This window comes from Telopea speciosissima, chromosome 2 (genome assembly GCF_018873765.1).
Source record: "Telopea speciosissima isolate NSW1024214 ecotype Mountain lineage chromosome 2, Tspe_v1, whole genome shotgun sequence".
NCBI classification, from domain to species: domain Eukaryota; kingdom Viridiplantae; phylum Streptophyta; class Magnoliopsida; order Proteales; family Proteaceae; genus Telopea; species Telopea speciosissima.
Genome location: NC_057917.1, coordinates 48,063,160 through 48,078,892, shown reverse-complemented (window position 1 = coordinate 48,078,892; position 15,733 = coordinate 48,063,160). Strand labels below are relative to the sequence as shown.

The 15,733-nt window shown below is 37.6% G+C and overlaps 1 protein-coding gene across 4 annotated transcripts in view; it reads right to left on the bottom strand.

The window, feature by feature from the left end:
* LOC122651980 (flowering time control protein FY) overlaps window positions 1-15,733 on the bottom strand; it is a 35,494-nt gene extending 19,761 nt beyond the window's left edge. Inside the window, exons 1-13 of one of the 4 annotated variants that reach the window (XM_043845585.1) lie at window positions 15,610-15,733; window positions 15,283-15,530; window positions 11,362-11,453; window positions 9,017-9,085; window positions 8,271-8,375; window positions 7,725-7,820; window positions 7,545-7,627; window positions 7,380-7,451; window positions 7,196-7,293; window positions 4,263-4,322; window positions 4,105-4,165; window positions 3,942-4,029; window positions 3,384-3,447 (exon numbers count right to left, since the gene is read on the bottom strand). In XM_043845585.1, the coding sequence (XP_043701520.1) occupies window positions 3,384-3,447; window positions 3,942-4,029; window positions 4,105-4,165; window positions 4,263-4,322; window positions 7,196-7,293; window positions 7,380-7,451; window positions 7,545-7,627; window positions 7,725-7,820; window positions 8,271-8,375; window positions 9,017-9,085; window positions 11,362-11,453; window positions 15,283-15,472 (1,078 nt within the window). In that variant the 5' untranslated portion in view covers window positions 15,473-15,530; window positions 15,610-15,733. Of the gene's footprint in view, window positions 1-3,383; window positions 3,448-3,941; window positions 4,030-4,104; window positions 4,166-4,262; window positions 4,323-7,195; window positions 7,294-7,379; window positions 7,452-7,544; window positions 7,628-7,724; window positions 7,821-8,270; window positions 8,376-9,016; window positions 9,093-11,361; window positions 11,454-15,282; window positions 15,531-15,609 lie in introns of all 4 variants that reach the window. The other 3 variants (XM_043845586.1, XM_043845588.1, XM_043845587.1) reach the window with 3 other exon arrangements.

Here is a 15,733-nt window from a genome sequence, read left to right as displayed (position 1 = left end):
TCATCAAGACACTATTCACCCATCTATTGAAAGGAAAATACTCTTGAATTACGGAAAGGGAATAATGTAGGGCAGGGTTGAACCGGAAAGGGAATAATGTAGGACAGGGTTGAAGGTTCAACCAGTCCCAGAAACAGGATTTGGAAGTAAGGGAATTGGTTCAGCTCGATGGGTTAGGGTTTAGGTCAAGAATTAGGTTAGTTTGAGGAATAGACCTGGAACAGTAGGAAAGTCAAGGGATCAATCAAAACAATTCTGCAGCAAGGTTTCTCCGCTTCCCATTAGAGTAGCAGGCTGAGAACTAGGGTTTTGAAGGTAACTCAAGGGGGGTTTCTTGTATAGGACAATCAGCAGGTCAGAAGGGGTTGAAAGGGGGATCGAGTGGTGCTCTAGGAAGGTGGAAGGAATGCTCAAAAGATGGGAGAAAGTGATGGCTGGATAAGGCAGGAGAGAGGGGGAATGGAATTAGAAAGTATGGAAAAATAGGCTCAAACCAGGTACAGCAATAAGGAGAAGGCAGCAGTGACTCTCGGTCGTAGAAGAAAGATCTTCTAAGGTCTTGACAGCTTGAAGAAGATCGAAGATAGCATAAGCAAGGGACCTCCTGGGCTTCTCACAGCAAGGAGTCAGCCGGATCACACACCAGCTCCATCCTCCATGGATCAAACACCAAGTCACTTCATCAGAAGTAAAAAGCTTAACAGCAATGTTGAGAATCAAAATCGTGCCAGTATGGCCTCTTGGGTTGTTTTTATTGACTTCAATAAAGAGAGACTGGCAAAGGGACAAAATTAGAAAAGTCCTATAATTAGAAACTTCCAATTTTGTCCCTTGCTTGAGTTACAATAGAAACTAACTCCCTACAATGAAAATAGAAAGTAAGAATACTAACTTTGACGTAGGACAAAACATGAAAATGAGGACAAAATACTGTTCATGTGAACAGTGTCATCCCCTTAATTTGGCTTGGTGAGAATATTACTAGAAGAATCGTGGGTTCAGTTTTGTCAATGTCTTAAAGTCTTTTTAACTGAACCAATGGAGACAACTTAAAGGGTGGGGACCACAAGCTATGGAGTTCGGCTGTACCTATTAAGCCATCTAAAGTGGGGTCCACATGATTCAGTTGAGGAGATTTGAAAGCTTTAGAATCAATTAGCATTTAGTAGTTTCTAATTCATGTCATTTCTAGTTACTAAATTTTATTAGTTTCTATTTCTAAGTAGTTTCTATTTTTGTTAAAGCTTGAGATGCAAGCTATGCTTTTTATTTATATGTAATATAGCCTTTAGAGGCTCCCCACGATTTACATAGATTGAATGAAAATTTGCTGGCTGCAAAGTATTATTGTTTCTCAAGTATATGTGACTTGAAGGGCTGAAGGAGCCTGGCTGGGAGAGCCAAATCCATCTATCCCCCCAACCTTCTATTTTCTATCTTCTCCATCTTCTTTGTCTCTCCATCGATCTCTGAGTGCTACTGTGATATTGTGACTGCTTCATCCATTGAGAAGATCAATTGAGTGTGACTGCTGCTGCTGTTCTTCAGTAAAGAGGATCGAATCACTTTGCCGCTGCCCCTGCAATTCCAGATTTGGTGCTGTGACTTGTGGAGATCATATTTCAACAAGTAACCATCAGTTTTGGTCGATTTTGTGGGGCACACAACCTCCCCACCACCTCCTCTGCTCGACCCCAGTTTGAGAGGGTTCTGCCAGCTGCTGAGGCCATAACCTTCTAATTTGTGAAATCTCTCATATCTCACAAATCAACCAGTACAATTGGCTGACACTTTCAGTAGAGGGTCACAGGAACTCAAGTCGGGCACTATTTGGAGGTTTTTCCATAACCTTCTATTTTGGTGTTTCACTGATATCTCCACATAAGGCCATCAGAACTGAACCAAATTTGGAGTCAAACATCCTCTTAATATTCTCTACATTCGATCCAAGTTGGGTGACCATCACTTGGCTGGTTTGGCTAGAAACCCTAACTTTCTAATTCTGACTTTGTTCTTATTTCAAATTTCTGTGTGTTTTTTGGGACTATTATTTGGTAGAGACAAGGAAGGCCACTACCCACACCTGCGGTTGCATCTGTCCCCTCTTCTCTGCTGCTGATTCGAACGTCTTGATCTCAGCATCCTTCCTCCCATCAACAGTGATATTTGGAGGACTGATTTAGACCCTCAAGAGGTCCACTCGATGGTGCTTGGCTTTCCCAAACTGCTGGCCAGATTGCCCTCTGTACTAAACCTTCTATTTTCAAGTCCTCTTCATATCACAGTCTACAGCCATCAGAATTGGTTGAAATTTGGAGTGTCGCATCCCTTCACCTCCATCTTCACTCAACCTAAATTTGACACTGTTCTACAGACTGGTTTGATCTCTACCTCCTAAGTTACTAATTCCGGTTTTATTGCTATTATGATGTTCTGCTGCAACCTGTCACTGATCCTACTGTAGAGTGGTTCTTAGCTGAACCTTTTCCACATTAAACTTGGTCCACAAGACTTGACCATGACTTAAACTAGATCAATTGAACCAACCGGTTCATTGGTTTATTACATGACTAAAAAATTAAAAACAAAATAACCCAATAGAACCGTGGGTTACTGCTGGACAGTAGCCAACTCAAAATCGTGGCTGCTGCCTTATTCTTCTTCTTCTTCTTCTTCCTTAAATACACACTTGGTTCTGCATCAGGGAAGAAATCTGAGAAGTACAAATCAGCAAATGAGGGACCTCAGCTTTACCATCTGTGTTGATGATTTTGGCACAAAGAATCTTTTCCACATTTTCCTTAAAGACTACTAAGTTCATGGCCACGAACTCCAGAACCAAGGACCACAAGATAACAGCAGGCAAATACGCTGACCTTCATACCACCTATGTTGGTGTTCAAAATTTTCTTTTGGAGAAATGGCAAGGATATGTACAGCAGTTTCTTTTCTCCAAGCATAATTAGAGAACAGAGGGGACAAAGATAATTTTTATAAGAAATGCAGTTCACAGTTTTAGAACTTCAGCAGTTAAGGAGTTTGAAATTGGAAAAGTAACTGAGAGAGAACAGATGTCCATTTTGGATATCACAGATAGAGAAAACATCATAATAAGCACTCATGTAGCATGTTACACACGATTAGTCAGGTTCTCCGCTCGCCAACAGAATTTCAGGATAAGCTGACAAATATAAAAGCATATTTTGGCCTAGAAACGTATCCACTCCCTCAACCTATAGTTACAATCTCTTGGTTAAATCCCCCAAACCCCCTCTCTCCCAACCCCCCCAAAAAATTAAAATAAAATAAAAATGAAGCAGGAAAGACCCAACAACAAATTCACAAACAATAATGAGGTTTTCAGAAAAATAAATCACACTAACCAGTCACATCCTTGCGATGCCCACGGAAAGATTCAAGTTCCTTCATAGCTCTTATGTCATAGAGCTGAAAATTAACCATGAAAAGGTTAAGTTACTATCCATAGATAAAATATAATTTGTATGACAGCCATACAAAAAGAGATGCAGCTAAATGCTGAATAGTGCATAAAAACCAGTTCTGCATCATTTCAAACTACTGCTTGAAAAAAAAAATTGATACGTGAAAATCTTTGTGAACATTAAATTGGCAAAGAAAATCCATTATAAAATCTAAGGGATGCATATAATGTTTAATGTAAGGATGAAATCACCCATATAACCATGTTTGAAATCCATAACCAGTTAGCAGTTGGCCCATGGCAAGAGTTAACAAAGAAAATCTGAATCTTCTGGAAAAAATAAGAGAGGAAAAACATATATTGGAAAAGCATAATCACAAAACCTTATTCCATATATTAGGTTGAACTAGTAGATTTGAAAGTATGAGTAAACAATGAAGAATGTCATGTTCTTGTGAAAAAATAAGATAATCACTTCGAAGAAAGGCAAGTCAACCACCTTGATAATTTGATCCTTTGAAGCAGTTAGGACCCAGTTACCGTTCTGATTCCATTTGACACAAAGAACAGTATTTTTGTGACCATGACTGCAAGAGAAAGGCATGGCTAAGCAGAAGTATCTACTTAATAAACTACATGCTACCATCAAGTGATCCACTTACAATGAACACAGTTCTCTTCCTGTTTTTGCATCCCAAAGTTTCACAAGGTTGTCTTTGCCACCTAACAATGCAAACACCAACCAAAAGAGAGTACAGCAGTTAGAAATTACAAGAGAATAGACATCCACTTACCAAATTATATAGGTATGGCTATGCACCTGAAACTAGTAAAGACTTTGTTGGGTGCCAGTCGACACTCTTAACATCCCAACCATGACCTGTTTGAGTTCAAAGCACAATTTCAGGAATTTTAGGTTATTTCACAATTCACCAACACATGCAAAAACTTTGAACATTCTCAGTCCACTATGCAGGCTGAAAGGGATTATACATGGAAAAAAAAATATAGAATTCCAGCATGTATTAGTATCCAATAAATAAAAACAATTTGTAGTCAAAGGTTATACAGGCACAAAGATAGTGACTAGTTCACCGAGAAGGGACCATGTGGCACTTGTCCATATCAAGTAGTTTTGTCAGTCGACAACAAAATAAGACAAGAAAGGCACAGGGGTAAGCAAGATGAATCACATGATACTGACAATAAGCAAAATCAACAACTAGTGTGCAATAACTATGAGCAACACAATATCACCCTTTATATTGGCAACAATGGGCAAGGAGCATACATAATAGAGAGAGCTTTTATGTACCTTGGCAAACAAAAACTAAGGCATCCAATCACCCACACTCGAATATGGACATTAATCCATTACACTTGCACATAGCAAATATATGATCCTGACAGAAATCATACTGGCTTAAACTCTACACACTTAAATTTCTTCATGAATGCACATATAAACCTGCGTACCAAAACACAAGAACAAGGCACCTAGACAATTGCCTCAACAGTCAACACAGTGCCCTGTGTAAACTGTGGTTTCTATGTAAACAACTAAAACCCCAACACTTCTACTAGAAGAAGTAAAGAATATATAGGTCATGGGCATTGTAAAATATAAACTGTGGGTCAGATCCCAAGAAGCTAATCGAATAATCGTTATTACTTGGCTAGTCAACATGTGATAGTGACGAGTTCACTGACTTGAGAGGACAACATTCTTTGAAAATACACAGCAAAGAATTCATGGTACCAAATAGATCAATGGATCACTGCACATATACTTGGCGAACCTGACTGAACACAAAAAGTAAATCAAAATGACATTTTTTTCTGCAGGGTTGGGGGTGGGTGGGGGCTTCTATATGCCTATTCCTGTTGTCTTGGACTTGGCTGCATTCTTGGAGTATCATTCTGCTCAGTGCCATAGTTGTCAAGCCACCGCCTAGGTGTCAAGGCTCTGCTAGAGGGGCTAGGCAGGTGGTCGCTTTACTGCATACTCAAAAGGCGACCATCTTGGTAACCTGGTGTCACCGAAGCATCACCTTGAATTCCTTGGCCCGCCTTGGGAGCTAGACAGTAGATTTTTTGTGGATAGTTTCTTTCTTTTTTATTAACCTTACAATAATTTAATTGTTTAATTCCATCTCTAACTTTTTTATTCGCTTGTGTACAGGATTAGTATGCAGATTAGTTCATGGAATCAGAGACTATAAAAGATCAAAACAAAAGAAAACCAAAAAACAAAAACAGAAGGAAAGAGACAACCAGAAATTGGAAAAAACTCAACTATTCTCTTCCACGAGACGAAACCCTCGACTATTCTTCTTCCTTTCCTTTCTTTATTTCTTCACTTTTTTATTACCACAGGTATTTTTTTAGTATATTTTTCTCCTTTATTTCTCAGTTAATCTGTTTTGGGTATTTGTATTGTCTATATTCTGTTTTTCTTTTTAATTCACTTTTATTCACTTCTCTTTACCGCAGGTACTGGTTCCTTCTGTAATTCTGTTTATTTTTAGTTGTGGCAGAACTGAGAAGTTTGTTATTGGACTAAATATTTTGTGTCTAGTGTAAGCAATTGTTGCATTGAAGAAGGGTGCACATCTTTTGGTCCATAGTTGCCATGGTGTCTAGGAAATCCTAGGTGTTAAGGAAAAAATCAAGGCGACAGAAACAAAAAGTCAAGGTGTTGCCTAGGCGACCAAGGAGCCTAGACGCCCTTGACAACTGTGTTGTGGTCTACATTCTGCCCTTTCAGGCTATCTATGGTACAGTCTAAGTGTATGCCCTTCCAAGCTGGAATTTATTATTCTGATTCATTTTTCTTTCTTTCTTTTTTCCCCCTTTCTTCTCTTCTCTTCTTTGTTTCTTCTTCCCTGTTTTGTGTGTGTGGATAAGTTCTAGTTTATCACTATCATTATCATGTGCTGGTGCTGCTAATTTATTGCTATCGTGTGCCGATGCTGAACTTGAATTCAAACTCTGTTTCAACTGGATATATTGTTTCTGTTTGTTAGAAGTCAGTTCTGAACTTTTAATATATATTATACTGAATTACTGATATTTCTTCATTAAAAATGGAGATTGTTTTCCTAGTTACTCTTTGCAGAGAGTTTATGAATAATTATTGTTCAATTTATATGGAGATCTGTTTCTCACTTGTCAGATCTGAGTCAGTGCCTTGGGTTGGTGTGGTGTTAGGGCCAGATGTTGTTTCTCTATTGTCTCTCACAATAAATTCCTGTGTGTTAAAGATTTGAAAAGACAGAACAAGTATTCATGATCTATTTCCACATGCCATCCAAAAGCCACATTCATTCTTTGAAATTCCTTACCCTAGTACCAGCACACTCCATAAATCCAACTACTCCCCACTTGCTCTTCCCTACCAAATCATAACCATTTGTCAGGGAGGGCATTGCGTGTACATCTATTTTTTTTCAACTTCAAGGCCACCAAGCTATTCTGGTCTTAACTTTTCCATCGCCACTATACAATACCAGTAACATACTACTTGGATAAGATGACATTTATAATTCTCATGGCAAGAGCCACATAATAAAAACATGTTAAAATTTATATCATGGAGTGGAGAACAGGACACATGAGTGTGTTATTTAAAGAGGAGCAAACGCTAAATAATATGCTAACTGATGTGCTCAAAACAGCACTCTTGATCTGAAGATTGCTCTCAAACTTAAGGCACCAAAATCACTCCAAAACTTAGTGCTCGAGGCATGTTACCAGATAGAGAACGCTCCTCTTGGCATCGGGCAAAGTCCCAAACTTTAACAGTAGTATCATCGGAACACGAACAGAATTTTAAATCAGTCCTACAAAAGCTGTTCCACGAAGTATGTGTTAAACAACCTAATCATGAGACATGTAAGGGAGAATACATCCAGAAAAGGATAATAGAAACATGTACCTCAGGTCACGAACTGATTCTCTATGAGCAGATTTATTAGCCTTCACATTATTCATGTTAGTTTGCCAATACCTAGAAACAAGTATTTCACATATAAGAGACAAAAATTACCATAAAAACAGATACAAATAGATATGCTAGCTAAAATAAGAGAGGTTATCATACTTTATTGAGCCCCCATCATCTCCACTGACCATCCAGTTCTCATTGTGACTCCATACCATCGACCTAATTGCCTGATCATGAGCCTGCACATAAAATTGACATCCAAGCAAAATTCTGTTTACTTGTTTAGTCCTTCATAATAGGCCGTCAACTAGAAACTACAAAATTCTAACTCCATACCTGAAGAATCATTTCAAAATTAAACGACTGGCCATTCCAAAGTGTAAATTCACCGCTTTGTGATCCAGTGATGAGACGTCTCCCTGAAGGAGTCCACTTTAATAGAAGAAAATACAGTTCGTCACAAATTCAAACAATAACACCTTGGGAACAGATAATAAAGCAAAACTAAAAATATAAAAGCAAACAATTATATCCTTGGACTGTTCCATTATTCTATAACTTCAATCTTATACAGTGAAGCAAGCAACAGAAAGAAACATTTATTGTCATCATACACAAAAATGTAGGGAACTGAAGATCGAACATTTGGGTTTAAACTAGAAGCAGGACTACAACTAAAATCAAGCCAAAAATACACATAAAAGATATAAATATTTCCTGCTTAAGCCTTATAAAACATTCAAATCAACATTTCAAGAAGAGGAGGCAGCCATATTTAAGAACATCAACAGAAACACTGCTTGCACTCAGATAGATGAGCAAATGAAAAACACACCCTACTTCACTCCTCAGAATATAGGAGAAAAATCCAAATTTACTTACCAAGACTTGATTGATTGGACATTTATTTTTATTTGTTGACGCATGGACAAATTTTGCAGCAAAGCTTGTAGATGGATTATCTGCATAGGCAACAGTTGGCAACATCTGTGCACCAACAAACATGAAAAGAAACAATTAGGAGTTAAGAAGAAGTACAAACTCCCATAACAGTGGGCAGGTTCAGATAAGGGGGTAACATCACATAGACCCAACCTGAATAAGCAGGTGCTTCTCAATGGATTCGCCTAAATAAATAAAAAAAATTGAAAAAATATTTAAAAAGAAGTTTAAATAAAATTTACATTGATAGCTATATGATAATCAGGTAATTGAGGGTTTGTGTTGGTTTGGATTGGGCTCGAAAGGGCTTCAATATTCCCAGGATCCAGACCTATGCTGAAAATGAAATCCAATCAACATATTAACCAGGTCTGGTTTGAGCAGGTTAGATGGGTTTGAGAATTGCCACCCCTAACTCCCCTGATCAATAAACCATCAGAAATGAATTGATAAGTTAAGTCCGGAAAGCAGACTTGCTAATTCAACAAGCATACAATAAAAAGGGCTTCTTTTTTGCTCCTAGAGGTGGGGAGGAGCTAGAAAAACAAAGTGTAAACGCAACAGACAATAAGTTAAAATATCAAGATATGCAGTGCGATATTCTCGATATAACTATAGTAAAGGAAATTTTTTTAAGGGAGAGTACTAATAGAAAATTTCACACTTCATAAAGGATATTAACTAACATCAATTGCTGCCGCTGGTGTAGGTTGCAATGCAGTCCTGTCCCTTGAGTCCCGCTGCCACATGCGAGTCTGCAAAAGATTATTCGCATTTATTTGTACGACAATTAGCTCTTTTGCCAGAATGTATAATCAACATGCATCCCCATAGAACTTCCAAGGATACTGCTGGTTATGAAGTTCTGACATTGTAAAAATAAACTTGACTTTTGATCTGGAAAACAGGTCACCCAATAACTGTCGACACATGGAGATTGAGAATAGGACAAAACAACCACAAAAAGAAAAAAGGAAAAAAAAAACAGAGTCTCAGCAATGTAAATTTAGTTGATCAGTATTCCTGAAAATGTATCTGAATATCCCAAAAGTATGGCGTGCCAAGTTCCTTCTCAGAAGTAAAAAAGCAAACTCATATTGAGCCTGCTGATGCTTAAATGATGGAAGAGCAGTTTCTATTCTCTTGTTTCCTTGTATATTAGATTAAATTATATTGCATTGGTCAAACAATTGTACTTATAAGTATCTAGGTGTTTTAAATGAATGTTAGGGAAGGAAAGTAAAAATATCAACAATAAATTGAGGATAGAAAGGAAACATCAAAGTAGACCATGATGAGCTAGCTTATATGCAAGAGATGAATAGCAGCTTCCAAACTTCTACAAGACTACAACTGACAAACAAACCAAACAAAATATATACATGACATCTGAAAAAGTATATCAAAGACACAGCATGACAAATTGGGTCCAAAATTGAAGATATATGGAAACAAGTAGAAGTAGGTGATGTTAACATATTTAAATCTTCAAATTGTAAAAAAAAAAAGCACTCAATTGGGTGTTTTGGATTTGCACCCTTGGTTGGTAGTAAATGTCGAACCTTTATGTAATATTTGCCTATTCAACACATTGTTCGAGTGCTATGAGATATAGTTGGCAAGTAAAACAAGTAAATTATGCAATAATAGATGAAGACACATAATATTGAATAATTATTTAAGAAATAGTTAAAGACTCAAAGTAGAAACTACTAAGTATACTAAACAATGCATATTATATGGACACCCAAGTTCAGTGAAAAATGCATGTCATAGACACCCTAGTCTTCCATGTCCCAACAATACAATACTGTAAACAAGTAAATTATGCAATAATAGATGAAGACACATAATATTGAATAATTATTTAAGAAATAGTTAAAGACTCAAAGTAGAAACTACTAAGTATACTAAACAATGCATATTATATGGACACCCAAGTTCAGTGAAAAATGCATGTCATAGACACCCTAGTCTTCCATGTCCCAACAATACAATACTATGAGTCCGTGATTGTCTACTGATATGAATAATGACGTGTTGGATCGAGTCCACTCATGGTCCAATGGAACCAACGTGCATTGTCCTCCATTTGCATAACATATGAATGCTAGTATACCACGTCATAGTGTTTGCGAAGAAACGAGTAGTCGTCCACAGCTGCCCAGTAGTATTGAGTGGTGATGTGGCAAAAAAATAAAGATTCCAGGCTTTTCCCCCTTCTCCAGGTCGAAACCCACGAAACAGACGAAGTGAAGTCAAATTTCGCAAGATATGGTCTTTTTATATATGGGTTTGTGTCATTTCGGCGAGATGGTACAAACTGTACCAAAATTTCAGTTGTCGCAATTGAAACATTGCTAGTCCTATGTTTTGTATATGGTTTCATTTCGAACAGGTCGAGATATTTGAGATCTCGCCGAGTTTTTGAACTATGGACAGTAGACTTAGACAACTCTCTAAGTTAAACCAGCTAATTACTTGGTTTTTCCATTTAGGTTCTTTTTTATGTCATTATTTTATTTTACATCTTGTTAATCATACACATTAGGATTACAAATTATATGCCATTCATATTCAAATCCTAATATTATCCTTGAAAGGATCTTTCAACTTGATGTTGCTTTCAGCTCCTTGATCTTTCAAGCCACGGAAGATCGTCCCTTGTACGCGGAAGACGGTCTTCATAATTCTGCATTCAATCAACATGCCTTGTTCGTTCTCCAGCTGAACCTTTTCAGTAGCTTGGGTATCATCAATCTCTTAGCACACATGGTAGTACACCCAAACGCACATCACGCAATGGTTTTCATATCCAAAACACATAATATATAATTGGAACCTTCTAGGTCCAACAAAAATATTGAATTTGATCAATGAAAAGAACCGGACCGGTAGGAAAGTTGTCAGAGGAAACTAAGTACTTCATCACTTGATGCTAGGATTCTCAGCAAATGATCTGAATGAAGCATAATATAAAAGATTTGTATGTTGCAAAGAGTACTAATGTCTACATGGTACAAATATTTACCTGTGTGTATCGTACAACAGTGCTAGTATAATCAACAGCTCTCCGCTGAACAAGCTTTCTAATTCTTTTGGCAGCAAAACTGTCCCCATGAGCTGTAAAAGTACATAACAATTATAAATAAATATTAGTAATAACTACAGTCACTAGCACCTTTCCAACAACCAATTTTATGGGGTACAAGCAAAAATTACCTTGAGGAAACCTGCAAGAATATATCAAGACAAAAACTAAACTTATTTGGAAATTCACACAAAAAGAGGGCTAATTAAGAAAATATTGCCTTGAATAAGCCTGCAATGCTTAAGGGAACATAAATAGACCATCATCTGAGTTTAAGATATTATCCAAGTAAATCCAAGGTTCTAAATTTTGGTCTCGACCTAGATTTCAATCTTGATCGAAACCGAAATATTTCGCGAAACAACCGAAACCCTGCATGTTTCAGCTTATGGTTTTGATAGAGCATTTTGGTGGTCAAATGGTCATATTTTAGCCTGAAACTTCAGGAAAACCCTAAGTAAGAATCTCTAAACATAATGGAATGTTTAGATTGTTAAAACACACACCCAAAATGGTAGTTTAGCTTTGTACCTTAGTTTGGTAGTGTACGGCACACCCAGTTGTATGCTTTCTTAAATATAGCCTATTCTACACATAAATTAGTATTATCACACACAAAACTCAAATAAAATTTAAAATATGCATTAGAAATGTAGAAAAATTATTTAATATTACACAATGTCAAAGTGTTACAAGTATGTGTTACATCTAGTCAAGTAAAAGTGACAACCAAGGTTAAATCACCCCTACAAAACCGTTCCTCCAATTCTATGTCCGTACCACAGAGTTTGGGAAGCCTCAAAACCTTTAGGGGGAAAAGGTATACTTCTAAGTTTGAATCTTACACAAATCTTGCTCAAATGCTGCAAACTGTCAATGTTATATGCATTGTAGTAGTCCCTAACACTTTGTTCCACCAAGAAATGTAGGTGACTTGGCCAAAATTACAAAATCGTGGGTTTTTTTTTTTTTTTTTTTTTTTTTTTGAGGTTTTTTTCCTCTAACAGGTGAAACCACTTGAAACCCATGAAATGGCTTGAAATTTCAGTCATAACAAAGTTTTAATATATGCATTTTGTGCCGAAACTGGAATTTTGATCGACAATGCCAAAATTTTGGTTGAAACCTTGCATTCCTACTGAATCGCATCCAGATTCGTTTTGACCATTGTTAAAACCGAAATATATCGTGCAATCTCAGTGGTTTCGACCAATATTTTGAAGTAAGAGTAAATCAGACAAATGCAGATCTATTACTACTAGTATGCTTACACATGAGATTTTACAAAGAGGTTTTCCTGGACAAAACAACTCATTCAAGATCAACAAATACTTCCAACTTCCAAAACTAGTTCTTTGCAAGGTGGTCAAGGAAGTGCCTGTGCAAATCAAAATGATTATATAGCAAATAGGGAAGATGGGTCCAGAATATTGACCTGGAAAAAGTTTAGTAATCTGGTACAGTGGGGATTCTAGGAGGCCATAATGTATGAGGTGGGTTTGGATTGAAGTATGTAAAGTGGGTAATGGCCTGCATGTCTACAGCTTACTTCACCACAGTAAATGAAACAACCGGAAGCTTCTCCTCTAGCTTGAGAGCCATTCAGCAAGGAGTACCTGCATCTCGACTCGTTTCAACCATATGATGATGCAGTAGCAAAAGCTTGGCTGGATAACAGATATCCTGTTTGAAACCCAGATTGAAGAAATCCAAGCACGAGTCCAACAGAGGCAAAAGGGAGTAAGTAGTTAGGTGGGGATAATTTGTAGTTAGTTGGGATAATTTATAGACTATTTTTTTTATTACAAGAGAGTTAGCTATCGATAGTTGCTATTAGGAGTTTTAGTTTAAGTTCTACATTCTGATTAGTAACCCTTTTTGGAGTTATACTCTGCCAGCATTTGCCGCCAGTCTCAAACCCAGATAAAGGAAGAGCATCAGGTCGCACCAGAAAAAACCCTAGCCAAACCCTTTTAACATGGATTCTAGAACCTTATATTATCAACTCTTATCTTTAAAGAGTTTATATATGAGTATTCCCCATCGCATGGTTGAAGTCATGGTTCCTGGTTGCTCTTGTTGGAGATTGATCAATTGATCCCTTCTTCTTCACTCTTTGACACTTCAGTTCTGATTCTCTTTTCTCAGGTGTGATCCACCCTTCTCTTCCTTCTTAATCTTCTTAATTCTGCTGCTGTTCTTTATTTAACCTGCTATAGGCGGCTGCCCTGTTTGTTAATTTTTGAATTCACATTTTGCTTACAACTGTTTGGGTAGTGATTAGTTTGTTGCCAAACTTTATATCTGAACATATCTACTCATTCTCCTGCAAATAAGCCCATTGAATCTTTTTCTTACTTCAGATTGTTACTGGTTGACATCTTGCTCTGATGCAGCAGCAAACTACCAGCAAACCAAGGCCATCGGTTGGGTCAGACTAGACCAAGAATGGACCAAATGACCAATAAGCATAATTTTGAGCCTAACATGTTATATGGGCCGTGAGCTTTGTATATTTGGACGTTCTATTGTAATGGGCCAATTCTATAAGCCAAAATATAAGGGAATTGAGGCCTATACGAAATTACATGTTTATTTTCTCAAGAGTTTCTAGAGACTCAAAAGTTTTACTTGTAATGGAGCTTGAGAGGGCGAACATCGGCACAATAGTAAGGTTGCTCCATTGCGACCTAGTGGTCACAAGCTCGAGTTGGGAAATAACCTCCGCAAAGCGAGGACCGCGAGGTAAGGAATAAGGATGCATACATTATGACCGTCCCCAGACCCTACAGTTGCAGGAGCCTCATGCACTAGGTACGCCCTTTCTTTTTAGTTGTAATGGAACTTCTCCTTAGCCCACACATGGTAGAGTTTCCTTTTTTTTCTGCCCTTAGTTCTATAAATAAAGAGAAGGGGCTACACAACTCCCCCACGATTTTGAGATTCAAACATTGCTTTTGCTTGTTAGTTTTGTGAGATTCAGAGCTCCGTAGCTGTGAGATTCAATGAAGCCCTTGGTGGGATACCAAGTTGGGCTGTTGAGATGCTAGCATAGTTTTCAAGGCATCGCCTAGGCCCCGGCTAGGCATCCAAGCAGGTTACCAAGGGTTAGGCAGGCGCCTTGGGACGTTTGGGTCCCTGGGTAGTTGATTTTTTTACTTACGTTGTTTTCCCTCTGAATAATGTTGTTTCTAACATTTTTATTGGCTTGTGTACAAGTTTGTATATAGTTGAATCATGGGATTTAGTACCCAAAATAAATAAATAATTAAATAAATCAAACTTCACTAGTTCACTTCTCTTGTTTACTTATGTTTTTTTCCTCTAAACAATATGGTTTCTAACATAATGTTGTTGTTGTAATGCTGCAATGATGTTTCTATATAAATATATATAGTGGCAAATTAGTGATTAAATTCAATTTGTATTGTTGTTGTTGTAATGTTGTAAGCATAATTATATTATTGCTATACTAGATATAATGGATACATAAAAAAATACGAGGGGGCCTAGGCGCATTGTTGCCTAAGCGCTTAGGCGGCACTCCAACACCTTGGGTCACCTAGGTGTCTTGACAACTATGGATACTAGTAACTTCTAGGTGAGAGGCCTAGTCCATATTATTCTATTCTATCTTTCTTCTTCTCTTCTCAAATTTTCAGATCATTTTCTAGTGCCGATATATCAGTCTTCTCAGCTTAATATCAGGTTTGATAGACACACATATCCAACATGAATAAGACTTGATTTTAGTAATACCCAAACGGCACCAAATAAGAACAAAATTTGCAACAGTATACTACGATTGCTGTCAACACTATCAAATCCAAATAGTCATAACAAGGAGAATATAATGCTTACAGTCATAGGGCATAGAACCCGATGAGTATTGATAATCAGATGTGATATTCGTTGAAGAAGCTGAGGGCTGTCGCATTGGGGGAAGTGGCCTGAGAAAATCGCCGCCCTGTTGCGGTTGTGGTTGCGGCGGCGGCGGCTGCTGTTGCTGCTGCTGCTGCTGCTGGTGCTGCTGCTGGTCCCCGTACATCATCCTACCTTGCAGAGGAGGATGAAACCCTAAGACTCCAGTCCCCTACGATGATCTGAATCTGAAGAATAACAACAATAAATAAGGAATAGAGAAAGAAAAAATAATGACAAACTGTAACGCTAAAGTTAAGAAAAGATCTCTAGAAGCGAAGATTACAATGTCTACGAAAACGAACAAAGCATGGCAGATTGGGAAAGCTCGAGCGGGAACGAAGAGATAATACAAAATTGCCCGGGTTTTAGGGTTTTAAAAATCATCTAA